The sequence below is a fragment of the Acartia tonsa genome, chromosome 6 (genome assembly GCF_053477335.1).
Source record: "Acartia tonsa isolate MP-2025a chromosome 6, ASM5347733v1, whole genome shotgun sequence".
Classification (NCBI taxonomy): domain Eukaryota; kingdom Metazoa; phylum Arthropoda; class Copepoda; order Calanoida; family Acartiidae; genus Acartia; species Acartia tonsa.
This window is the reverse complement of record NC_137265.1, coordinates 43,405,216-43,432,494: the sequence shown is the minus strand read 5'-3', so window position 1 is coordinate 43,432,494 and position 27,279 is coordinate 43,405,216. Positions and strand designations below refer to the sequence as shown.

The 27,279-nt window shown below is 31.0% G+C and overlaps 1 protein-coding gene across 1 annotated transcript in view; it reads left to right on the top strand.

The window, feature by feature from the left end:
- LOC145322744 (uncharacterized) overlaps positions 1 to 26,721 on the top strand; it is a 28,816-nt gene extending 2,095 nt beyond the window's left edge. The window contains exons 2-14 of the mRNA XM_080164993.1: positions 2,807 to 2,912; positions 3,526 to 3,641; positions 10,515 to 10,641; positions 12,193 to 12,453; positions 16,583 to 16,786; positions 17,126 to 17,213; positions 17,586 to 17,743; positions 19,039 to 19,137; positions 19,309 to 19,400; positions 19,581 to 19,665; positions 19,901 to 19,963; positions 22,151 to 22,402; positions 22,673 to 26,721. Of these exons, the coding sequence (XP_080021119.1) occupies positions 2,808 to 2,912; positions 3,526 to 3,641; positions 10,515 to 10,641; positions 12,193 to 12,453; positions 16,583 to 16,786; positions 17,126 to 17,213; positions 17,586 to 17,743; positions 19,039 to 19,137; positions 19,309 to 19,400; positions 19,581 to 19,665; positions 19,901 to 19,963; positions 22,151 to 22,402; positions 22,673 to 22,786 (1,764 nt within the window). The 5' untranslated portion in view covers position 2,807 and the 3' untranslated portion in view covers positions 22,787 to 26,721. The remainder of the gene's footprint in view (positions 1 to 2,806; positions 2,913 to 3,525; positions 3,642 to 10,514; positions 10,642 to 12,192; positions 12,454 to 16,582; positions 16,787 to 17,125; positions 17,214 to 17,585; positions 17,744 to 19,038; positions 19,138 to 19,308; positions 19,401 to 19,580; positions 19,666 to 19,900; positions 19,964 to 22,150; positions 22,403 to 22,672) is intronic.
- Positions 26,722 to 27,279: the final 558 nt, after the last annotated feature.

Genomic DNA, 27,279 nt, shown 5'->3' with positions numbered 1-27,279 from the left:
ATTTAAATTTCATTCTTAATTTTCTTCATTCTTATCTTTCCCACTATTTCATGTTTTTTCTCGTTTAATTTTATAATCACATAATATAAAACCATTTATAAATTAAAGATATATATATATCTCACAAAATTTAGCCTAGCTCTCCCCCCCCCCCTCATCAGAAATGTTATTCAAACACAAAACTTTAATTAATCAAATCATATTAATTATTAAAATAAAGTTAATTGGATCTAGAGGGGCGAGGGGGGGGAGACGTGCATGGGGCGCTTATTTAAAGTGTGGGAAGGGGGGTTAATCATATAAAAGGGAAATCTGTCTGAAAAGACAAAAGTAGTATAGGGCGCAATTTTAGGAGGATGAAAAAAAGGGGCGAAAAAAGAGTAACGGGGAAAAAAAGGTAAGAGGAAGTGGGCGAAAAATGGGGGGCGGGGGCCGATGGTGCACAGAATTTTAATCGAAATAAAAAAGGATGGAGAGAGAGAGCAATAGAGAGAGAGACAGAGAGAGGGAGAGAGAGATGATAAAAAATACTAATTAGTAATAATTCTTCTTTTGTTGAAGTTAGAATTCAATTATAAATTTTATATTAATTTAGTGCTAATATAAAATCATTGTTTTAGGACTTTTTAGGCCCCTATTTGGGACATTTTAAGGTCTCAAAACAGCCATATAAACTAGATATATAGTGTGATATCTTCTAAAAAACTTTTGGGTTAAATAAGTGAACTACAAAAAATATTAGGCCTGCCCATTAGTTAAAAGTTAAACCATGTTAAGTTCTATCTCAGAGGACATATAATCCTACTTAAAGATAGGTATACTTAGGAATGATTACATCCTTGTCACAAGATAATAAAAACAAAATAAAAATACAAATAAAAAGCCGGTATTTTAATATTATTAGTAATTTATAAGAAAACTAATTTTTACACTAATTACAGCTTAAACCCAAAAAGGTTTTATAAGTATAGCTATTTTTAAATAAAAGCTACACAACTAACTAGACACTAGAGACAATAGGCGCAGCCACCAGACTTAAAAATAATTAAAATTTTATTAAAAATGTTCAATTTTGGGGGAATATTTGTACAAGCCTCAAATCTGGACAAGATCTATCTGTTTTTACATAGAAAATTAATTATTCAACTTTTTACTAAAAGTAGAAAAGGTTTTGCCTTAAAATAATCACGGTGCTCAAAAAATTGGACAAAAAAAATAAAAACCTGTTAAAATATTTTGCTGTTTTTTTTATCAATTTAAGGCTGCAATCTTAATAATTTCCTATAATAAAAAGTAGTAAATATTTTTTGTTTATATCTTTGAATCTAGCTAACCTCTGAAAAGATTGACTTTTTAAATTAGAAAAAAATCAATAGGATGGTTTTAGGGATAAATTTAGGCTACTTTATTGTTAAATTGAATTAAATGTTTTAAGACTTTCTGATATAAAATATCTCAAAAAACTGTCAGTTATGGCAACTTACACTAAATAGTCATATAGTCAACAAATCAGAATTCATTCAAAATGTATGTCAACATAAATGTACATTAATTTTTACATGTGAATATTAATATGTAATCATCAGAACTGCATAATAATACAACAGCACAAACGGCGCCTTCCCCTCTCCTTTACTATTATCACTAGCGGCTACGCCCCTAGAGGCCTTTAGTGGCACTTTGAATGTTTTTTTTTATTTAAAATATCTGATTAGAGAAATAATTGGTTTATGTTTCGTTCAAGTCTCTTTTTTGGGAGGGGTATTTTTTTCTAGGGGCGATTTCTCTTGGGAGGGTGGTGGTACCCTCCCCCAAAATAGTTATAAACCTTCCCGGGACCTATGAGAAGCTACCCTGTTAAGGAGAACCCGATCGGTTCAGCGGTTAGTGAAACCCTTCGGTACAAACACACAGACAAACACACAGACATCCTGTTACTTTAGTAGAAGGATTTAACACACCAATGTTAAGGGCCCATTAATTTGTTTGCTATTTTGCTATCTCAATATTTATTTTGTCCATACAACTAAATTTTGAATTCACTGTGAAATAAAAAAAAATAAAGAGGGCAACAAGATATAAAAAGATAGCTAAAAATAAATAGATGATAGAAAGATACACAACACGTAGTAAATAGATAGATAGATAGACAGGGAAATTCTTTTAACATTTCAGCATTTTTGTAAAACGCAGGAAATATGTTAAAGCTTGTCTGATTTACTTTAATCAGTAATCAATATTTTTAAATTTTTCATTTCTTCTATAAGATAATGTAGTAAGTTGTGTGTGTGTGTGTCTATGAGATCTCTGAAACGGCGGGAATGATCGCTCTACATCTTTATTGTTTCTTATCAAACAACCTAACCATCTTATTAAAAGTATATTATCTTGGAGGTTGCATCACACCCTCAAAAACATTAAGCCCCTAATTTAATTGGGCTTGTCCAAACATTAAAACTAGGAAGATACAAATCTAAACCTAAGTTTTCAATTGTATTGGAAAACAAATTTAAACTAAACTTTGATAGCAAAACAGAAAGGAAATATTATATGTTTTTAGATATGCTCATTAGTTTCTTGATATATAAGATAAAGCATTAAGGATATAATGTAAATTTCCGATACAAAATAGTCTGTGCAAACTTTTGATTTAACACAGGCTTTTGATACATGTCATGATGTTATTTCATTCTTCTGTTTTGTATGCCTAGCTAAATTATTTTTCACATTGACAACCATGATTATATATAGATAATTATAGTTCACCTATAAACCTTCAGGTAGTAACTATTTGTTTTTATTTCAGAATGGGGACAGAACAGTTTTGTCTTCGTTGGAATGACTTCCATTCAAATATTACCGCGGCATTCTCAGACATACGGGACGAAGACGACTTTTTAGATGTGACACTGGTAAGAATGGTTTTGTTAAACTGCTCTTTAATCTACTTAGTCCTCATGGCTTGCTATATCTAAATATTAAAACACAAAGAAATGTCATCTCAGATTAAGATAGAATATAGCCTAGTTCACAGACATAGGTCGACCTCTGGAAATTTTAGGTTGACCTAAAGAAGCTTTAGGTTGACCGATTTTATAATGTCATTTGTTAGTTGTACTTGTTTAGGTTGCCCTACAGAATAAATCTTTCGACCTCTAAAAGTTGTTTGTGAACTTGGCATATATTTATCAGGCTAACTATTTTTCATTTTTGAGGGAGGGGAATGTGCAGAAAGGGATAATTTAGGATATAATAACTTCCTGCAAACCTCCAAAGAAAGTTCCAAAATATTTATAAAGGACATTTCCTCTGATGAAATTTATTTTGCCTCCACCTCTTTCACTTGTTAAAAATGGTCAAAAAAGCCCGAAAAAAAATATTAAAAAATAGTGGTCTAGTGGGGTGTAATCATTCCTCAGAGATATGAAATTAGAAAGGACTGCCTTAATCAAAGATAATTCCCTTCTATGGCTCATACCCAGAACAAATGTCTGTGCACGCGCCTTCAAGGATTGTTTTGTTTAGGTATGCGATGCAGAGCGAGTGCGCGCGCACAAGTTGATATTATGCGCCTGCAGCCCTCTCTTCCGCGCAATGCTCAAGGGAAGCACACATCCTCATCCCATCATTTTCTTGAGAGGGTAAGTTTCAGATATCTTATGGGTTGGAACATAGACGCAAAATAAATATAAACAAAATCACCCTTAATCTATAATACAAAGTAGCTTGATGTCTGTCCGTCCGTCCGTCTGTCTGTCCGTCTGAAGCTTAAGATCTCGGTAACCACTAAACCAATCGGATTCTACTCTTCAGGGTATATACCTATTGGTCCTGTGGTGGTTTTAAGCTATTTTCTTGGGGGGTGGGACACCCCCAACCCCCCCAAAAACAAAAAAATCCCCCCCTATTTTTTTTTTTTTACAAATTTTTACGAATTTTTACGAATTTTACGAATTTTTACGAATTTTTAAGAAATTTTACGATTTTTTACGAATTGTGCGAATTCGCCGGTTATTTACAAAAATTTGCGATCCATTCGCATTTTCAGCTGGGTAGGTAATAGAAGATGTAATTATACCTCTTGGGGCAAAGTCCCTAGAGGCTAGGGGCGAAGCCACTAGTGTAGATAAAAAGAATCATTGGTAGAATGGTAAAAATGTTAGAATTGTCCTATCGATTTCAAATTTTGCATGGTGATTCCTTTAATAGTTAGGTACGATTTAGAAAGCGTAGCAACTCGTACGTCTATTTTAAACATGTTGATTTTTTTACTTTCTAACAACAAATTTTATGTGATCTAATCATCCGATTGATCAGATTTTTGGTATATTGATACCTGGGACAACAAAGTATAATGTAGAAGGCGAAGCAACCCTATTATCAAGTCCTAAAAATGTAAGTATGTCCATAAACATTATCCTGAATCAAGCAGTTTTTCAACCAATTTACTTACAATTTGCTTTGACTCTTATACATTTTTATTATGATTATTCAGTTCTGACACTATACAAGTGTTTATGTCCGTTTTCCTACCGTTTGAGTGCTTCGCTTTTATGGGTGTTGTCATCCTTGTTCTTCTACAATTCAATAATACACCCAAAAGTTTTAAGTTAGCGAATGACAGAACAATCATTAAAGCTTTGGGGGAAGTACCATTTGCATTGTCCATTGTCGCCTCCCTCCCAAATAAGTTTGTACTATTATTCCAAGCGTAATATCTCTATACCCGATTGGGTTTAAAATATTGCCACGGTCGTAGCGGTCATGCGACTTGCGTCATATTGGCAGGGTGACGCAAATTTCAGATCTCGTTTTTCGCTGATTTTTTTTCATAAGATAAAAGCGATGCTTGCAAGATTATTTAATTCGCTACAATATAAAGATAATTTTTTTTCAAATCGCGAAATCTGGGATCTGAAATTTGCGTCACACTTCTAAACTGAAAGTGGGGAAGAGAATAAGGTAGAACCGGTTGTAATAATGTTTTGTTTTCTTGACTTTAGATTAAACTTCACCCTATACCCATGTTACAAAATTGTAAAAATTTAATTAAGAATGATATTTAACTTTTTTAAAACAAGGAAATGTTTTTTCATTCTAGCACAGAAAAAATCAAGCCATACAAATTGTGTGAAGAATTAAGGACATTAAATTTAATATTTGTCTAGTATTTTCTTTAGTTAGACTTACTGACAGACACGCCTTAATTCACGAGTAGCTATGTTGTTAAATAGGAAGCTCAAAATTAAGGATTAATTTTTGAAGATTTCCATTTTCATTATTTTTAGTTTTTCGTAGTAAAAATCTAATAAAACCTATCTCTTACCAATATAAATTATTTTAAATTTGAAATAAGATTATTTAATATTTGAAATAATAAGGATGACAATATCCATAAAAAGTGAATAATAATAATAATGAAACTCAAGTCAGCTTCTAAGTAGACAGAGGGACGTAGCTAGCTGTATAATAGAAGCTCATTGGTCTCGTTTTAAAAGAAATTTAGTCTCATACAATAGTCAATAGCCGTAAATACATACAGACTGCCAAAGTGAATCACAGAGTAGCTTCGCTACAATAAAACTTAAAGTACATAGAAATTACTTTTCGGAATAAAATTAAAATATCAAATAATTAATTAAAATAATTTAATAAGCGGAACAAAGCTAAATTCATTATTATAACAAAAATTGTTCAGAGATAAAAGAATAGGATTATTTGTCTCTTTTAAGCATTGATTTTTCGTCATGTTTATTACTGGTCCTAATGTTGAGTTGATAAAAAATTAGCAATAGGATAATATGTTAGCTAAGACCTAATTTAGATTATTTTCGACCATATCAATTTAAACAAAAGTCTTCATAAAGTGGCGTGCACTGTTTTTTTTTCTTGTATAAAAGGGGAAGGCAAGCCAACCCTCAATTTTCATTTTGGTGGAGGTATATACGACCTCCCCCACTCTTTCTAATTATATTTCATGTTGATATAACCACAGCACAAATGGTTCTATAAAATTATGGGTTAGAACCGGTTCTCAGCCATACTTAAAAATCATCGTATTACAGACAATTTTCTAGGAATATTAAAATAAAAAAAAAACATAAAATTAATACCAGTTATGACATTTTTTAAAATTTAATATCCGCGGAAAGCTGTCCATAATACCATGCAATAAATAAAATATTTTGACCTATTTATTTACCCCTTTACTCTTGGAATCAATGAATGAAATATAAAGACTCAAGCCTCAAAATTTGAAATGAGAAGTATCATATTTGTTAAAATAATAGATTGCAATATCATTAGACTCATTTAAGATTATTAAAAGGGTCAAAATATCAATGTGTATTTGATATGTAGCGCAGAACCCCTATAACTAGAATCTGTCTTTCCGTATGTCCATCTGATTATGGGCCATTTTTTTAAATTCAAATAAATATAAATCAAAACTTTGGTTTATTTTGATTATTAATGTGAATGTTTGTGCTTATTTATAATTTAAATGTTTACCCAATAGTTATATTTTGCCTAGTTGTTTTTCTAAATATAATACTGTATTAAACTTCATTATTTTTCTTGCATAAAGTTATAAAGTTGATTTTTTAGTTTTTGCATGGGGCTAAAAATTTAGAGCTTTTATTTTCTAAGAATCTCCATTTTGTAAATATTGTAATTTTATGTCTCCCTCCCTTTCTCTTTATCTGCTCATGATGGACAGACAGACAGACAGACAGACAAACAGACATATACAACTACCGACAAACACACAGATAAACCAACAGACAAACAAACAGATACCATGTTAAACCTAAAAACATTGCGTTGATATACAATTTTTATTGTTTATATTCAATATATAATGATTTAAGATTGCCCAAGATAATGCTTCATTGCTAAAAACTTATATCTATTTGTACATTTTTATGATTATGGTCCCAAACAGTGCAATAAAGTTTAACAGATGCAGACAGACAGACACAAACGGACAGATAGACAGACAAACAGTGCATTGAGATCATGATTTAATTTGAATATGAAATATGAAATTTTAATTACACCGTCAGCAAAATTGCTTGTAAATGACCTTTTAATCTGGTTAGCATTGCGGATCAACGGATAAAGATTCGCAAAAAAAAAGAAGGAGCATGAGAGTGCGTTCGAATGGGGCATTTGCCCCCCCCCCCATTTTTTGCCATTAGTGAGCTTAAAATTGTTGGGTATAAATAAAGTTTAATTCAGACTTGATACCATAATTATTTTAATATATCAAAGAGGGTAATTTTGTTTAGTATAAATGGGGTTGTGAATCTATCGTCCAGTGCCTTGTCCCTGTATCCTTTGTTACAATAAAACTGTTATAAAATCAAAATAAGACATATTTTTTCTATAAGTAAGATTTTTCTGATGCAAATTATCTTAAAAATTGAATGTCAGATTAGGATTTGGTTTTAGAAATGCTGTTACTATATCTTATGAGGGTTCTAGGCCATGTTGATGTCAACTCTCTATTATGAGCAAGGCCCTTATAGACATCTAATTATTTTATCAAAAGGACAGAATTTGACTTAGTAGTATTACAAAAAGATCTTGTATCAATGAAAAAAATATATGTCATTTGCGGAAATCATTTTATCAATTCCTTTTTAGAACCCAGAGCTCTGTATGTAATTTTTAAGATTGTACAATTTACAATTTATTTAACAAATATGAGCATACAAATTAGTAACAAGAATGACAGCAATCATAAGTAGCAGGGCACATGAGCACTACAAAACTCTACCACATAGCATTGCTAATGGTCAGACAGTCAAACGGACAAAACCAGTTATAGAGTAGAGGACAATTGGATAAGATAATATTTAAAAGAATTTTTAGCTTTTTATCTCTAATGTGAGCTAGGAAAACTACATTTTTACATCACATTAAAAACCCCATACCGACGGACTAACGAAACAAAAAGAGTCATATAGTAGGTGTTTATTTGACATGAGAATCTTCTCCAGAAATTTAGGCTTTTTAAATCTTTAATAGCAGCCGAGTAAATCATCTTTCCCTCTGTATAAATCTCTACTTATTGCTAAAGTACTGTTATGAGTAGGAAGATGAACGAAAAAGTCCTACTTAAACTAAAGTGTAGCTTTGATATTCTTTTTGTAAGTCACATGTATATTGTATATACATCGGTGTTATTAATAAAATCATCCTTGTTTAAATGCTAAGATCTTTCGTTAAAACCTTGATAATTCAAAATTAATTAATCTCCCATTTAAAATTTAAAATTCCCCAAAATTTTAAGGCGATGGGGGGGGGGGGTAATGTTCTCCATTACCCATTACCTAAAAGGACTGGGGGATTATTTAATAATATTTCAAAATTTCTGTTATAAATATTCTAGAAATTAAATTAAGCCCAGGAAAGGAGGGTAAAATTAAGTAGGGATTTTCAGCCGCCAAGGCATGACTGCAGCTTTAAAAGGCGGCTATTTTTTCTTGTTTTTGTAACAATGACAGCATAATTCATGTAATTGGTGCTTTTTTAGCAACATGATATTCTTTTATTATGTCATTATTGGGTAGATTTAGATTTACAGAAGAATAAGGGCCCGAAAACAAAGGTTGTTAAGGTTCTTTTACGATCTTTATGGTTAATACCCATCTGAATTATCAGCGGGCAAAGGCGGCTTCGGCAGCTGGCGGTCCCCGTTTGGGGAAACGAGAATATTTTGATATAATGTAAATATTAATGTAAAACTCCGGGGATTGAAAAATATTTTAATTAAATAACATCATATTCAAAATTATATTCAAATATATTCAAATTTGATTCTTCAAAAAAAAAAGGATGAAACAACAAGGATAATAACATTAATAGTAATTATGTTTGAAAAAGTAGATAGATGAACATTAATTTTAGAGTAGCAACGCCCTTTAAACATAAAATTTATGAATGAAATTATTTAGATGCAAAAATTAACAAACTTAGATGCAGCATATAAGAAGATTCTGTCAAGTAAAAACAGTTTAAATCCATCATGTTTAATTAAATATTAAATATGATAATTATTGCTTTACTTAACACTAGCCGCTACGCCCCTAGTGGCCTCCAGGGGCACTTGAGGAAAGGGTGGACGGTTTAAGTTGACCATCCATTCTAGGACCTATAAAGAGCTACACTATATAAGAGAACCATATCGGTTCAGAGAGCTTAAATTACACAAAGACAGACAGACATCCTTTTACTTTTATAATAGGATTACTTTAAATTGAAGAAAAATTTAATACATAATCACGAAATGCATTTGAACTTAATTTAGTGAACCGCATATTTTTTGCTAGTTAATAGGTTAAACTGTATTTATATGGCATATATTTGAAAGAATTACAATTTTCTACCACGTACTTTTGAAAATATCGTATTTTTGTGATATATGCAATTTAAAAAGACGATTTTCAAGTCTTGATATTTTAAAAAGTACATGGTAGAAAATTGAAATTCTTTTAAATATATGCCATATAAATGTAGTTTAACCAATTAACCAGGAAAATATATGCGGTTCACTAAATTAAGTTCAAATGCCTTTCGTGAAACTACCCCAAATTAAGTATAGAAAAGAAAATATCGTAAGTGCTATCCGTCATATCATTCCGTACGACAGACGGACGGATGCGCTCTTAATATAGAAAATCTTTTCTCATAAAAATTCAGCCATAGATGTTTCTTTCTAAATTTATATTATTTTAATATTTTCACAAATTTAATTTAAACTGAAAATTAATGTTATTTAAATATCACACAATTATGTAAAATTTACATTGTTTATAATCCGATATTTAATATTATTTATTGATATTGAAATTGTTTGGTAAATCTTTGAAAATAATTTCAGGTTTCTCAAAACAATGTTTTAAATTCTTATTGCAATGATATTATTTTATTTAAATAGAATTCTTATTCTCAAAACAAAATTATTACTTTATGACTAAGGTCAAATTATTATTTAGATTTCAAAGAAATTTTCTAAAAGGTTTAGTGAATTATTAGTATGGAAAATTGGAAATTTATCGGGGGTTGTCGCATTATAATAATCAGTAAAGTCGTTTACGAGATATCTTGGGACATACACACGCTACATATATATTGTGCTTATATTAAAAAATTATAAATAACATAGCCTGAAACCACCCCATGACATATGAAAAGCTTCCCTGAAATGGAAAACTAAATCGTTTGTTCGTCTTCACCGAGATTTTAATGGACAGAAAAAAACCTTACTACCTTATAAACTAGAATGATATACACAACTACATCCAGTAGACAACATCAAAATTATATAATGGTAAATTCTTCGACTGTAAATAGTAATGCTACAGACAGTTTTAAGTCCACGTTTTCTCATTCGCTGACTTAAAATAGTTAATACAATATAGTGCGAAGTGTCACACATTGCCACCAATAATAAAATTTTAATTGTGAAAATCCTCTAAATGTCAATACATAAATATATCATTTTTTAGTATCCGTAACTCTGACATGGTGTCCATCCTGAACTTCATGTACAACGGAGAGGTGAACGTGAACCAGGAGGACCTACAGAGCTTCCTCGCAGCTGCTGAAGAGCTCAGGATCAAAGGACTCTCACAGGTAACTGAATACAGGTTTCTAGTAGTAACGTAAACCAGGAGGACCTACAGAGCTTCCTCGCAGCAACTCAAGAGCTCAGGATCAAGAGACTCTCACAGGTAACTACAGGTTTTCTAGCAGTAATAGGAACCAGGAGGACCTACAGAGCTTCCTGGCAGCAGCTGAAGAGCTCAGGATCAAGGGACTCTCACAGGTAACTATATAGGTTTCTAGTAGTAACGTGAACCAGAAGGACCTACAGATCTTCCTCGCAGATGCTGAAGAGCTCAGGATCAAGGGACTCTAACAGGTAACTATACAGGTTTCTAGTAGTAACGTGAACCAGGAGGACCAACAGAGCTTCCTGGCAGCTGCTGAAGAGCTCAGGATCAAGGGACTCTTACAGGTAACTGGATACAGGTTTCTAGCAGTAATGTGTTCAGATCCTAGGATACTTCAGTTTATTGTATTACTTGTAGATTCTAGGAAACTACAGTAGCATTACTTAGGTTTTTAGTAGTAATGTTTAGATTCTAAGAAACTAGAGGTTGCATTTCGTCATACTTAAGATATTAACTCTAAGAATGCACAGTTTAGACATTCAGACAAATGTAATAAAATCAATGTGCGAAGTTACTCTATATATAATTCATTATGTCGAACCTAGTAATAGTGTTTAACTTTTTATCTTTGTGACGTAACAAAAATCCATCTCTTTTTTAGGGGTTTCCTTTCCCACCTCCCCTCTCATCCTTCGATTTTTGTTACGTCACAAAGACAAAAAGTTAGACACTTTTTCTAGGTTCTATAATGTCCATCCATCCGTCTGTGAGGAACGGAATGTAAGTTTCTCGGCTGGTGTTCAGGATACACGTCTAAATTATTTTGTGGAAATAAATACACCTTTTATGATACTGAACATATGCTCTATATCTAAATTTGTCTGTTTGTCTATTTTTCATTTATTTGTGCTTCGCTACTTATGGATATTCTTTTCATTTCCCTCACATTTATGTTTTTTATGTTTTTTAGTTTTACAAAGAAAAATTTCTCAAATATAAATTGATTTAACCTAAAAATATGATTATACGAGAGAAACATTTTAAATTTTGGTGAAATTTTATTATAATGAATTCTAAGAATTCATATTAAATCAGGGAGGAGAGGGAAAGGACAATGATGATGAATTTGCGACCATTTCTCAATTCTTTCCTGTAACTAGAAGCATCCAATGTCATAATTTTTACATATAAATATTAGGTGAAACATTAATATATTGTGTTATACCTGAATCAGTGCAAAAATAAACCAAAATGTAGGATTTAAAAATATGGAATCGGAATAGGGATGTCTCACATCGTTTTATAAACAGCTTTCCGAGAATATATAAAATGTACAATTATATACGAGAAAATAAATTTAATCAGTAGCGTGCACAGAAATTTTTGAGGGGGGGGGGGTGAGTTCTTACTAATGGTATCACTTTGTCTACCTGTATTAAAGTTGGCATTTCTGAAATATTTTTTTTCATTTCCAAGGCGTAAGTTTTGATAAAAGCTAATCTTGTTTCAGACTTCTTCCGAATCAGTGCCAAAGAAAGGGAGTGGTGTGCACGGCTTGCCACAGTCCACCTCTGCCACGAGTCACACTACGACCAACGGTCCCTCCTCCGTGGGCGGGGCCAGCGCCGCGTCTGTGGCCACAGTTGACGGCCGCGGATCGGCGGACGGAACTGCTGGAGCTCCGCCCCCGGCCAAGCGGTCCCGTGCTGCCGCCGACACGCCCTCGCCTGCCTCAACACCGCACAGTGCCAAGTCACCGCCGCTGCTAGAGGTAACTGAAACAGTTTTATCCAGAAATCTAAAGGGATAAGACAATGACCGATAAATTGATGTACATTCCCAATGATGATACACAAAAAGTACCCCTTCTGTAGATTTCAATTTCTGGTTGAAATATTTGGACACTCAACTAAATGAACAAACCAATTAAAATTCTATAAAAGCCACGAAGGTTTTTAAGCCAACGAATAAGAAAACATTATTATAAGACCTTTAGTACTAATTTAATAAACAGTCCAAAGTAGCCCCCCCCCCCCCCCTCTTCCTAAGTTTTATCACTGTAGCTTTTCTATAAATCAGTATTACTCTCTCTAATAATAATTAGATAAATTAAGAATTAGAAATCATATGATAGGTGTAAACAATATTGCATAGCTGCTATTGGCTAAGTTTTTTTTCTATTTTTAACCTTATCATATAATATATCTATTTCTAAATATAATATTAATAATGGTCAATAAGAAAAGCTTTACGCATTTGTACAGAAAAGTACAAAAGTGCTACAAGGAAACTAAAAAAGATGTATTTTGTATGGTAACTAAATCTGAGAGTCTTACAATATTAAAAACAATAGAATTAGGAGAGAAGAAGTATAGTGTGAACCCCTTTTTCGTAAATCTGACAAAGGAACTCCTCCAGCTGACAAAAAACTTTAAAAATTTTTGAGTATATAATTTCTAGAAAGCTAACTTTATATTAAGGAATTCAACAATTCATAGCTAACTTATTAAAGGATTTGTAATATGCTTTACACTATACTAGAAAATAAATTTTAACACGATATAATTTATGTGAGAAAAGCTTTATCCTAAGAAATGCGACTATTTACAGCTGACTCTTTATATGAACAAAATGAAAAAATATGCCCTTTCCTTTACACAGTACAACGCTAGGTCCTGTTAAAACGTAACGAACGTACTGTTGTATTGTTATTTGTTGTTATTTCATTTTTATATAATTTATTTCGAGGTAAACATGAAACAAACTATGAATTAATGTATTTTAAATGTTTATAATAGATATGAATTACGAATTAAAGATTATAAATAATCATGTACATTTGAAGTCCGAGATATTATTTTTTTGTTTTAATAGAAACTCAAGAAAAAAATATGATTTTATTAACTTAAATTCATAAAGGGATTTTTATTATTTTACAACGATTGCAATAGATGAAGCATTTTGTTTAGGAATGAATATTTTTTACCCGAGGGACAAGTAAACTCACAGCCACAGCCAATCAAAGCATGTAAAAGTTAATTAATCAATTTCTATTTTTAGGCTCAAAATTTTCACGAGGGTAAAAAATATTCATTCCTAAACAAAAAACTGGATAGGAATATCATTCTCATTTAAACAAAAACTCATTTTTATGCTAAAATGTGGTTTAATATTGGTTTTTAAATTTAATTTATTTCCCTGGTATTATTTTTCTTTCTTTTAGTAATTAATAAAATTCTAAAATCTTTATTTTAAAAACATTAGTGTCGTGATCTTTTTAGGGACTTAATGTAATCATTTTCTTATACTATTTTCTAATAAATAGTACATATTTAAATCTGTATAAAAATCAGAGTTGGTTGTTGTAAACCTAATACATTGAGGGTTTTAAATGAATATCTATTCTGTAAAGTTATATAAAACTTCTTTTTAAAAAGTCTAATTGCCTAGTATCTAGGAAATTTATATTTAAAAGGGACGAAAGGGCAGAAAAATAGCCTAAAGACACCCGGCCCAGGACCTTCTTTAAAGCGTTACTCAAAAAAATCCCAATAAGTTAAGGGGTTAGAGATAGCTTATTAGTCAAACATACAAAAACTTACCACTTTTGATGGGATGCGATAATGGGTGTTGATTCAGAAGATAATATATTAGCCACCGCTCTATTACACTATAATCAACAGAAATGCCTCAATAATATAAATGATTCTCTTCTCCAATACTGATGAATAAATTATCTGATCAAATATCTTTTCCAGTATAACTTCTAATCTGTTTTATTTCCACTGGATTAAAACAGGTTCTGAGCCATACTGGAAAATCATGTGTCGTAGTTTATCATAGAAAAAAAATCCTGGAATAATAACAAAAAAATCATAAATTGCTAGTCTGGGCCTCAAGCACATCAGGACCAACAAAACTGGAATTTATCCTATATTTTTTTTATTTTATTATCCACGGAAAACTGTCTATAATACTATGCGATGTATAACTTTAACTCTTACTCAAGATACAGAAATTATACAACGTTAATCTTTATATTCAAATTTAAACAATTTTATTATAATTAAATAATTTTTTTTGTGTTGCTATTTTATCAACATAAATGGATATAGAATATACGTGGATATAATGACAGTGGAAAATTGTCGTTAAGTTGCTTACACGTATATCACTTATTGGACAGTTAGTTCATCCAATAGGGAGGGGATGGAGTATATGGGATCGTTATTTAAACCAGCTACAGTTTTACTTTATTACAGAACATGATAATCAGGTAAAAGATCCAAGTGATAATATGTTAGCCCTCCTGACCATGTAGTCGACAAAAAAACATTAAAATTTAAAGTTTACAAAATCAAACCGATTTTTGTGAAGGTCAGCTGTTTTAGATATCTTATAAAATATACAAATTACTTATAGATATGTTTTAGATATCTTATAAAACATACAAATTACTTTGACGATATTTATAGTAGTTAAAAATTGATCATAATTATGTGAAATGAATACCAACTCCCACCTTTTTAAAATTTGATAAAAATTATTTTTGATATTTGAGCTGAATGTATCTAAATTATATTAATGTGTATTAATATTATTGTTTGAGTTAAATAATGGCACAAACAATAGATGTATCAGAATAGATGAACAATACAGTTAAAATTAATTTTACAATAATATAAAAATGTTTAATGTTTTCTTTACTCTTAATAGATATACAAATAACTTTTTTTGAAATAGTTGATTTTTAATTCTCATGAAAAAATGGAGAGAAAAAAGGGAAGGATAAGATTTAATAGTCACGAAACCTTTATATATTAAATTAAAAATGACGTTAGTAGCATGACTGACAGACTTACGAACCAAGCAAATTGTATACTGGATGCTCTTTATTAAGAAGAATCTACTTTAAAAAAAACACTAGCCTATCCTATATAGCAGCTTAGAAAATTGCATCTCCCCCATAGATTTACAGACTTGTATACTAATAAATTTGGTGCCATTTCACTTTCCAGATCTAAAGGGATTAGATAATGGCCGTTAAATTGATATACATCCACAATGATGATACACAAAATAACCCTATTTTAGATTACAATTAGTGGTTGGACAATCAACTAGATGAACCAACCAATCAAAATTCAATAAAAGTCACCAAAGTTGTTAGGCCAACAAATAAGAAAACGCTATTTTAAAACTTTGGGGGCTATTGTAACAAACATCCCAATGTCAATGGACAAATAGAAAGCCTGGACTAGACGTCCCCTCTATTATTTAACTTTATTGGCACAAACAAAACAACACAATGGGAGGATAAGTTTTCCATGAAATATGATCCCCACACAAAATTTATAATTTGTTACTTTCAATTCAATATTTTTAACAAATTTTTGCTTTTTTTATTTAGTAGCGAAGCTACTTCTAACTTCACAACTTGACTATGTCGGTATGTTTGCTGGTTGATATCATGTTGTTAATCCCCTTTTTGTTTGTTGTCTTATTTGCCACAAATTGTTATATTGCACCAGACTTTTGTCTTTTCTAATAAAATTGTACTTAAACAGCTGGATTATATAACGAAACCCCATCTCCTCCCACTATACTGAAGTATTCAACTGACCAATATGTAAACACTTTATTAAGAAACTAATTTGATGACAAAATTTCCCATGTCAGAATATCAACTCTCCATTTTTCGAAATCTAGCAGTTTTATTACTCGCTGCATTTGGATGTATAACTCCTTGTGTTTATGAAATCATCCAATATTTGTTTCAAATTAATGTTAAAACCTTCAATATAAGATTTAAATCTTGATTACAACATTTTACTTAAATTGTTGTTATAGGTTTCTAGTATTCTTGCTCAATGGTTTCAATCCAAATGTTTTTTTCCCAGGTAAACGAGGATGACGACCAACACGACCCACCCCAGCTGTCGGTCAAGCCAGAGTTCAGCCTGGGCAAGGTCAAGTCAGGGGGTGGAGGACCTTTTGGGGGCCCCCCTTCCACCCCGGGACCCAGGGAGAGAGTAGGGAGCACTGTGGAGTCAGAGGATGAGGGGGAGGGCAGCACAAGTAACCTTCTGGATTGTCTAGTGCAGGTATAATTTTATTATTATTATACATACTAGCAGCTACGACCTCTGAGGCCTCTAGGGGCACTTGTGGTTTGGGGGGAAGTTGCCCCCCTCCATTTTTAACTTTAGTTTTGAAAGAGCTAGGAGCTATTTATCTGGGGCGGATAGTGATATCCTCCCTCAAAATAGTTATAAACCTTCTCAGAACCAATAAAAAGCTACATTGTATAGGAGAACATATCGGTTCAGCAGTTAGCAGCCACACAGAGACATGCTGTTACATTTATATATGGATTATACAGTATATGTATTATGTATGTATATTACATTTCGTAAAAGTTAATTAATCAATTTCTATTTTAGGCTCAAAATTTTGCCTTACAGCAGGGATTCGAACAGAATATGTCACACCTAGCTTCCCAACAACAATTACTCTCTAATAATAGTCAAGGTGAGCATTGTACTCTTATGAGGGAGAACCTAAGGTAGAGCATATATGCTCTCTGTTAGGTACTCTCCTGAAATACATTCTATGAATTGCTTTAGAAAATATTATGACAGGGGAAAAAATGTCGTCAATTTATGTTGCTATTTTCATGTCATTTATGTCATTTATTGGCCAGTTCGTTAATCCAGTAGAAGGGGAAGGGATGGGGTAAAGGGGGTGGAAGAAGGGAACCATGGTTCCCTTTATTAGAGAACATGAAAATCTGGTGTAAGATTCATGTAATAATATATCCATTACCCTGTTTTTTCAGCTATTAAATTTTAACAATAGGTTTGGTGAATTTTTAAAGAATGTTGAAATTTAATTTTATTTTAGCCGCATCAGAGGGAAAGAATTTGTTACAATTTCTGGGTCAGAACAATGTGGGGAATGCCGCGGCCAACGCGCTCATGATGCAGAGATTGCTGGGCACGGGCTATGAGCTGCACCCCCTGGGAAGCAGGAAGGATGAGGACCCTTTCTCACATATTAAGGTGAGTTTTACATATTAGATTGATATCTAATGGAGAAGGGTCTAATACTTTTAAATCACATCAACTTAAAATCAGGTTTGCTTCCTAGTTCTAACCCAGCTAGAAACGTCGTAAGGAAATTCGCATCCGATATGTAGTATATTATCGCCAAAATCTTATTTAAGATTTTATAGCAAAAATCGAAAAAAATCGCTAGGGATTAATTCGATTTTGTAGTAAAAATCGCGGCAACCACGATTTCCCTAAGATATCGTAAACAATAGCATTTTATGTGTGTCAACACACACTTACAAACAGACACACAACCAACATATAATCAACATCATTCTGTGAGAAATATAGTTTATAAATTGGCCGCTAGAAGTTCACATTATTTTAAAAAATATATTGCATTTTTTCTGTTGTCAAACAAAATAAATATAAAACTGATAACTAAAATTGTCATAATGTGTTTATGTTTAATATTACAAATAAAAGTATTTTTAAAAAGTTTTTTTTTCTAAATGGCAACATTTTTAAATGTGTGTCTTAATATTCCTTAAATCATTGCTATTCAGTAAGATAAACAAAAAAATACCCTATCAAAGTTAATTGAAAACTTTTGAAATTATAAATTAATTAGAAGGGCTCAGAAAATGGTTTCTTTTTATACCATATCTCTCTCTATCTCTGACTGCATGCACAGTATGAAATGAATTCTTTAAGCAACCTCTTGCTTACATACAATATTTACAAACAAAACTACATGATGTTAAATATTTTTTAAATGTACTTTTTATTTACGATTTTGGCACGATATCGCTTACGAGCCTTACGATATCGCTTACGATTTCGTGGGTGTATCGCGCAGCTCTAAGTACCTTTTCGACCATTTATCGTAACATATCGTCGATGTGCATTGGACGACTATTTAGCGATATCGTAAGAACTCGTGCTCGATTGCTACACGATATCGTGTGCTATAGTAGCGCGATAGTGACGCTACTTTCTGGCTGGGAATTGAGCAACTAGCAGCTGAACCTCCAACATCAGAAGAAGCAAGGAGGCAAAAAAAATCCTAAAACTCTCTTGGGACCAATTTGAAACTTCCCTAAAATTGATCTTTAATCTGTTTAAAGGTCAACGAGATATTGAAAACCTTACTACTTAATATAATCTACACTCTCTGATAATATACTACTGATTTGACTTATCCGCAGCTAATTTAATACGAGAACAATGAGGGTTTTCAGACCTTATAATAGCTGGATTCTGTAACTATCTTTTGTTCTTAGCTAACTTATATTTCTTTTTAGGTTGCCCGTTCTTCCAAAGGGTGGCATTGTCCCCAATGTATCCACATATCCTCAACCAAAGGAAATTTAAAATCACACATACTCTCTGGAAGACATAAAGTAAGTTTTATTAATCTCAACTATTTAACTGCATGACCTTTTCCTGAAAGTCCTAGTTACTCTTGGTACACTTGACTGGAAATGCAACTGAAATAGTAGCAGTTGAAACAATTTCGTATGCAAAGTACTGAAATTGGAACCCATTACTATAATGTATTATTCTTTGTTCAGACTTACACTGAGAAACCTTTTGGTTGTCAATACTGTGACAGATCTTATGGAACCAAACAAAGTCTTCAAGTGCATATTTCCACCAATCACAGGTAAGCAGACTCAAGTTGAACCAATTACAAAGCAACATTTTTTATTGACCATAAAAACAAAAAATTAACCAATCATAAATAAGATGAAAGAATTTTAACTAATCACAGTTAAAAAATTTCTTATTGAGCCAATCGCAATCTATTATATTTCATAAAATAAACTAATTTTACTCATTTTAGAGCTGAGAGAGATGCCGAGTACCAGGCTTTAAGTAAATCCTTGGGTATGAAATCATTCCCAGAGGCTCAGTTCTACATGAAACAGGTATGTATTTAGTCATAGTTTACTAAAAGCCATACGAACAAAAAATTAAACATATGTTATATGAAAATTGTAGTAAAGCAAATTTACGAGTAACTTATTAAGTCCCTTTAATACCTTAAATTTTTACTAGCTTTAGTCAATATTGTACCTTTTTATTCTAGGTTAAGCTCATTATTCTAAAAAGCGTTGCGATCCCTCTTAAATTAAAATCAATTTATATATATTTTTTTTCCAGGATAATTTTGAGAGTGTAATGAGTCCGGCAGCTTTACAACAACTACAGCATCAATTACAACAGGTATATTCAAATAATTGGTTGAAAAATTAGAACACTATAAGTTTTGGAACCAGACAATTAAAATTCAAAATGAAAAACCCAAAGTTTTTGAGCTAACAAATAAGAAACATTGTGTAAAAAACTTTGGGTACCAGCGTAAATAACTTGAAGTCGAATGTCCCCTCCCTCCCTGGATAAAATGTGATGAGGTCGACTTTTCCCCCTCCAACCTTTAGTACCCCTAGAGGCTTCTATGAGGCGTAGCCGCTAGTTATAAAATAAAGAAGAATTAGGTTTTGTTTGCAAAATTTTAAAAAATAGGAAAGTGCAATCAATTATAATTAGGCTTTTACAGGAAGAAACATATACGTAAAAATTAATTTTAAAAGCTTAAAAATATTTTAAAGAATTCCAATATTTATATTTTTTTATGGAAAAAAAATATTTTTATTTTTTATTTTGAAGGGTGATAAATGAGGTGTTTCAAAGGTTTGAAGGGGGTAATCGAATGTATTTTTAAAATTTTGAGGGGGGGGGGCAAAATGAGGGATTCTAAAGTTTGAGGAGGTCAAACACCCCTTTTTTTCGAACTCTTGAACGTATATGCAGAATTTTTAACGAGGTGTTTCAAAGGTTTGAAGGGGTAATCGGATGTATTTTTAAAATTTTGAGGGGGGGGGGGCAAAATGAGGGATTCTAAAGTTTGAGGAGGTCAAACACCCCTTTTTTCGAACTCTTGGACGTTTATGCAGAGTTTTTAACGAGGGAAATATAACTTTATCTTGTAAATCTATGTCCTTTATTAATATACCTATCATTTACTCCCTGAATAGTTATTTTTCACAATAACAGTTTTTATTACGTTCTTATTTTTCAAACATTAAATTCTAATATTTATAAGCTTAATTAAGTTAGAAATAAAATATTTTTTTAACGACACGGCTAATATGTAACTATAATTCTTCTAAATAATGTAAATTAACCGAATTTTTTTATGGGCTAAATGTTGTAAAATCTTTCATTTCATTGTTTATTGAAAATTAATTATTGCCAAAAACAAAAGGGTATAGTCCTTTCCACGACATCCCTCCATAAAGGGGCGATTTGTCGTATTTTGAAAATGGCTTTTTATAGGTTATTTTATGTTAGGTTATACTGGGTTAGGTGATTGCCCCACAGGGTTAGGTAATTGGTCCCGCAGGGTTAGAGCCCCCCGCAGGGGCTAGAAATAGGAGAAAACTTACTGTAAAAAATACGAAGAATCGCCCCTTTATGGAGGGATGTCGTGTAAAGGACTATACCCAAACAAAATTACCCAGGGATGGAGGGGACATTGGAATGTTTATTACACTAGTCCTTAACTGTTTTCTTATTTGTTGGCTCAACAACTTTAGGGGCTTTGATTGAATTTGATTGGTTTGTTCATTAAGTTTGGTGTCCAAAAGTTTGAACCACAAATTGTAATTAACGGAATGGGTAATTTTGTGTATCTTCATTGGCGATGTACATAAAATTATCTTATTCCTTTAGATACCTGAAAGTACCAATACAATCAGCTTAATCGTCCTTTTATTTTCTCTCTTCTTAGTACAACTCTACAGTCAGAATTGTTTACTTTTGTATACTTTGTATTGCCGCGCTACTCATGGACCATGTTTTTTTTCTAAAAAGAGTGAATGTAAGGTGTAATTACTAATTAATGTATTAATTAAGATTTAATTAAACAATATTAATTTTTATTATCCATTGTTTATTTTTATTATTATATTATTTTACGTTTTTATGCTTATTATGAAAATATGAATATTTGCAAAGTTACTCTATAATTGTATTTATGTGTGTGTCAGAAATTTTAATATTAAGAAATACTTTTGTGTCAATCGAATTGATTAAAAAATTTTATGATTAAATGCTTTATATTTAGCACATTTAATTTTAGAAAACATTATTTTTGACTGACCAAAAAGTTGATAACAAAACAGTTTTCCTCACACAGGGATAATGAACAATATGCAAAATATAAAGTTCCCCTAAAACTTGAAATACTAGTTTCTGTATTTGGTAGCTTCAATTTTTTTCAAATACTACCAAAAGTGTACATTTTGTTTATCAAAATTTTGATTGAATATTTTTTCTGTCTATTGTTCTATTCCTGGTTGTTGATACTCTCAAATACTTTCTATAAAATAAAACCCAATTTATTTGAAGGCCCAGGTCTCGCAGGGTCATCTGGAGGGTGCCAGCCAGGTGGCGGCCACTCTGGCCTCTCTCAGCTCCCAGCCCAACCTGACCATCCAGCCCACCAGAGGCCTTCCAGGCTCCATCCTGGACAGACACATGTCCAGGGACAGGGAGGAGGTGGACATGGTAGACAGGGAGGATGAAGGGAAGGAGAATATGCCCTCGTGCAGGCTGGAGGCGAGGAATAATTCACTGGATGCTGGACATGCTAATAAGAGGGTAAGCAGTTTAGATTATTAGACTAGTCGCATTTTTAATTACGAAAAAATACTTATATTATATTTGAATTCATTAGCAACGATTCAGCAATATTTTTTGGGGTTAAACGTGGTTTTTGGAAAAAGTTAAAAAATTATCAAATGTTTTGTAACGGTCAAGAGGACACATAATTTCAAATTTACACCAATATCTATTTATTTTAAGCAAGTACTTTTTTTTGAAACCTCAAAGTTATACAAAGATACATTTAATGATAGCATTTTTGTTCAGATGGAGATTGACTACGCCACTGTTGATGATGGAGATGACGAGGAGGAGAACAGTCTTCCCATGCAACCAAACACAAACAACATGGAGGGTATCAACTCCATCACAACACCTTAAGAACAGCTCGTGTCACATACAGATTTGCGGCATTCAAATGTCGTCTTCTCCAACTGAAAATACCCTCTCAAAACACAGGAGCAAAATTTATTTGCAGATTTTTGGTTGGCAAATTGTAAGACTCTTATCTTGACCAATGTATCCAAACAGAAAACAGTTGTTTCTAGTGTTGTTAAAGATCAAAGAAACAACCATAATAAAAACTACAAACTGTTAACCAACAATATTCTCAAATACAACAAACCATAACGCCATAATCTCAAATTATTACCACAAAGAAAATCCGCCATTTTTTTTAGAATTCATTTGTTATGTGATTTCTGTTAATATATAATCTAACAAAACTATAAACCTATAAGAAGTTAATATTCAATTGTTGAATAATCTAAATTTGAAAAAAATAACGTGATCAAAACTCTATTGTATTAAAAAAAGCATAAAATGCTTAACTTACAGCATATAATGCTAACTTTAAATGTGACTAATTGTGCATTATTTTGATATGCTAATTCAAATAAAATTAAAGATGCTAATTTTAACCAAACTATAGATGCAGCTAAACTAACTGTTGACAATTTCTAATAATAAAAAAATTCAGCTATGCAATAATATAAAAATTATATATCTACAGCATATTTTATATAATATACAGTGTTATTTCTGCTAATGTTAAAGAATAAACAACCTCTCTGTAAGACTTTTTAATATTAACCATTTTTATGAAGCTAAAAAATGAATGTTATTTATTGTTATTATTAATATAAAAGAAAACGTTGATGTCACCTTTAAGTGGACTTCTGATAAAGTTCTAATTATTTGTGAATGTGTGCAGTGTCAGTTCTAATCAAAATATGTGAATCCTGTTTGTGAAATAATTATCATCTTCTCAACATAACAAAGACATTAAAAAAAACTAGATGAAGATAAACGGTGAAATTTTAAGTGTAAATTTTTTAGTTTTTTTATTATCATTATTACATTAACAAATTCTAGCCATAGTGATGTGATTTAGTAAAGTATAGTTTAGAGTTTTGTATACAACCAATCTTTCTGATATCCAAATATTTTAATATTTTAACAAGGCAATGGTTCGGATCTTGAAAAAATAGGCAGAAGTCTATTTACAGCTTCAATAATTTCTAATTAAAATTTTTTAAGGATATCTATCTCAACATAGGCCAACATTTCTCTCCAATTTAGTTGCATGATAAATATTTATTATTCTCTCATTTGTATATTTTTTTAAAAATAAAAAGGCAGTTAAAGATAATGTAGATAAACTTCTGATTTTTATTCTGGTTTCATATCCCTGCCCTCTTTTTACCAACTTTTTGTCTAACTACATTCATAGTTGATAGGGGAGGGTTGCTTTTGCAGTCATCTCGTAATCTTGGATTATAAAGCAATTCGAAACATATATGACAACTACAGATTTTTTGGTTTCTTGAAACAAATATTTCATGTATTTGAGATATTTTCAAAATGGCCATGCCTTTTAATTACAGATTGCGAGATTATACCAAAAAATCCCCCTTCTTCGCTTACTTAGACATAGTTTTTTTTTATTAAGAATGACCAACTTAAATTTGAATAAGCCTACAAAATTCAAAATAAAAAAATTTTGAAGTAATTTTACCTCATTTTTAAAATGTCATTAACAATCCTTTAGATTATTGATGGTTTATTAAAACTAAAAAGTATTAAAATTTTTTAGAAGAATCTCGATATTTTTGAGAATTTTATTTATCCCAAAATTATTTACATCATTTGAAAAATATAATTAAATCACTTTGGAATCATCATTAAAAAATTTAGCTTTTTATTGACAAAAAAAAACTTCTCAATTTTTTGCCATACTCATTTTTTATGTTTAAATGTTAATATAAAATATTTATTTTTATTTGTATTTCCAACATGACTTTTGTTTAAATGAACTAAAAGTTTTGAAGCCTTTTTGGTGTTAAATTTTATACTAGTTAAAATGCCTTTTCCAAAGCCTTAAGAGTTACATTCAAAAGTAAGATTATAAGATTTACATGCCCGGTAATAATTTATATAACTTTCGAGTCACAAAAACTGGTGAAATAAATTTTTACCCTTTCCAATGATACGATATTTTCATAAACATGTCAATCATTAAATTTCATAGATTTGATAATTTGTTTGATATTTAAAGTTCACCTAAAATGATTAATTTATTTTCATTTAAGCTTAATTTCATACATACACCCCTCCTAAAAACATTCAAGACATTTGGTTATTTCACTAAAAATATAAATTTTATGTTTTGAACAAGTTTGCCTTTTAAAATAAATATATCTATTGTCTAATTTTAGAATCAAGTGTTTCAGTCAAACGCTTTGCTAACATCAAGAAATTTGCAATTCTAAATAATCTAACTTGCAATTTTAAAAATAAGAATTTTTAATCAAAATAAAACTATCTAATTCTAAAACAAAATATTTTTTTTAAATTGCTCAAGCTTTAAGTGGATTTGAATCATTAAAAAAGTTTGCTAATAAGCCATCATTGTAATATTGGGAATTTTGTTTTAAATTATTCATTTGCAGGTCTCATAATAAACCTAAATGATTTTATGGATTTTTTGGATGGCCAAATGTCTTGAATTCCTCTAGGTAGGGCGTGATTCATTTCGTATTAAATTATAATCACAAAATTACTTGCCAATAATAAATTAATTTTTAATCAAACTTTTCATGGAAATTAATAAATAGCTTTGACAAAATTTTCATCAAATTAAATTTTTTAGAATTAGACAATTAGAATTTACAAGTATTATATCTTTAAAGACAAATAAATTATTCTCAATATTTAAATTTTAAGTAAATAAGAGTAAGAATAACATAAAGGTTAAAGGTTTTACAAAAATAGGTAGACCTAAAACTTTTTTGTGATTTCAGCTTATATATTAATCAATGGAACTAGAAAAGACCCCTAAAATAAATTTGTTTTCTTTAAAGCTCTTCCAAACTGAAAATAGCATAAAACAAGTCTTCAAATATGTTTGTTAATAAATAATTATAATCAAAAGTTAAAAGTTGTCTTTGCAAAACACAGTGGATTATAAACGGAACTAGAAATTTTATTTACAAATGTAAAAATTTTTCACGGAGGCATTTTTGGATAATCCACTTCGAAATCTTATGTCGCGATTCTAAATGTTCATACCATTCAAATAAAAAATATTATTTTTACCTCCATTTAAAATCAACTGTGTGCTGTATAAGAGGAGTTATATTTAAAAAATCCTATCGAACCAAATTGTGTATTTTTCTACAGATAACGGAACCAAAATTCTAATGTATTCTTAGAGATATGATACTGTTCTTAACAAGGACAATTGTGTATGCAAGTGACGCAGCAATAACAAGCTTACCTCAGAATATGTAAGCAGGGATCTAAAGGGATAATACAATGGATGCTAAATTGATGTACATCCCCGACAAAATTAGCCTTTCTATAGATTATATTTAGTGGTTGAAACTTTGGACACTCAACTTAATGAACCAACCAATCAAAATTCAATAAAGTTCCCCTATGTTGTTGGGTCATTGAAAAAAAGGTTATTATAAAACTTGGGGACTATTGTAAAAAACAGCCAAATGCCCTCGCCCTATTTAACACTTTGGTACAATAAGAATTTCTTTTGTGAATTAATGCTTTAAATATGATCATTACTTTAGTCCTCAAAGTCTTATAAAAACGTTTTCTTGATCGTTTGCTTAAAAACCTTGAGACTTTGATTGAATTTTCATTGGTTGGTTCATTTATTTGAATGTCCAAACGTTTCAACCACAAATTTCAATCTACAGAAAGGGTAATTTTGTGTATCATCATTGGATATATACATTAATTTATTGGCCATTGTCTTATCCCTTTGATCCCTGATATGATACATTTGTAAGCTCTTTACATTATAAGAAATCCGTCAATATCCAAGGAATATATAGTCAATTTTCTTGGATGGAGTAGTGTACGAAAAGAACTTAATCATAGATTAGCTGCGCTACTAAAAATTGTAGATTCAAAAAGTTTATTTTATATTCCCATCATAAAAATACTGAAATTGATATTGCATTTTATTAAGAAAAATCAAAGACAGTTTCAAAATTTAATATTCATTTCAGAATTTTTATGATGGGAATAAAGTTGATGGTAATTTTTTTTCATATACTGTTAAAAGTTATAAAAATTACTATGTAGTCAAGACTAACTCAAAACTTATTATTTTTATTGTAATGTAAAAATTTACCATTTTTGCTTAGATTAATTATTAACTTGAAAAAGAACTTTCAACAAGTAAACTTTTAGAAAATTGTTTAATTATAAGACCATACCTATTTCTTTTCAACTAAATCTTTCTCTTATTTTTGTGGCAAAAAAGTTACTTGCTGAAAGTCCTTTTTTCCTAGGCGCACACCGTTTGACTATGCAAAAAGTTATAAAATTGTTGTTGCTGTATTTTTATGTTA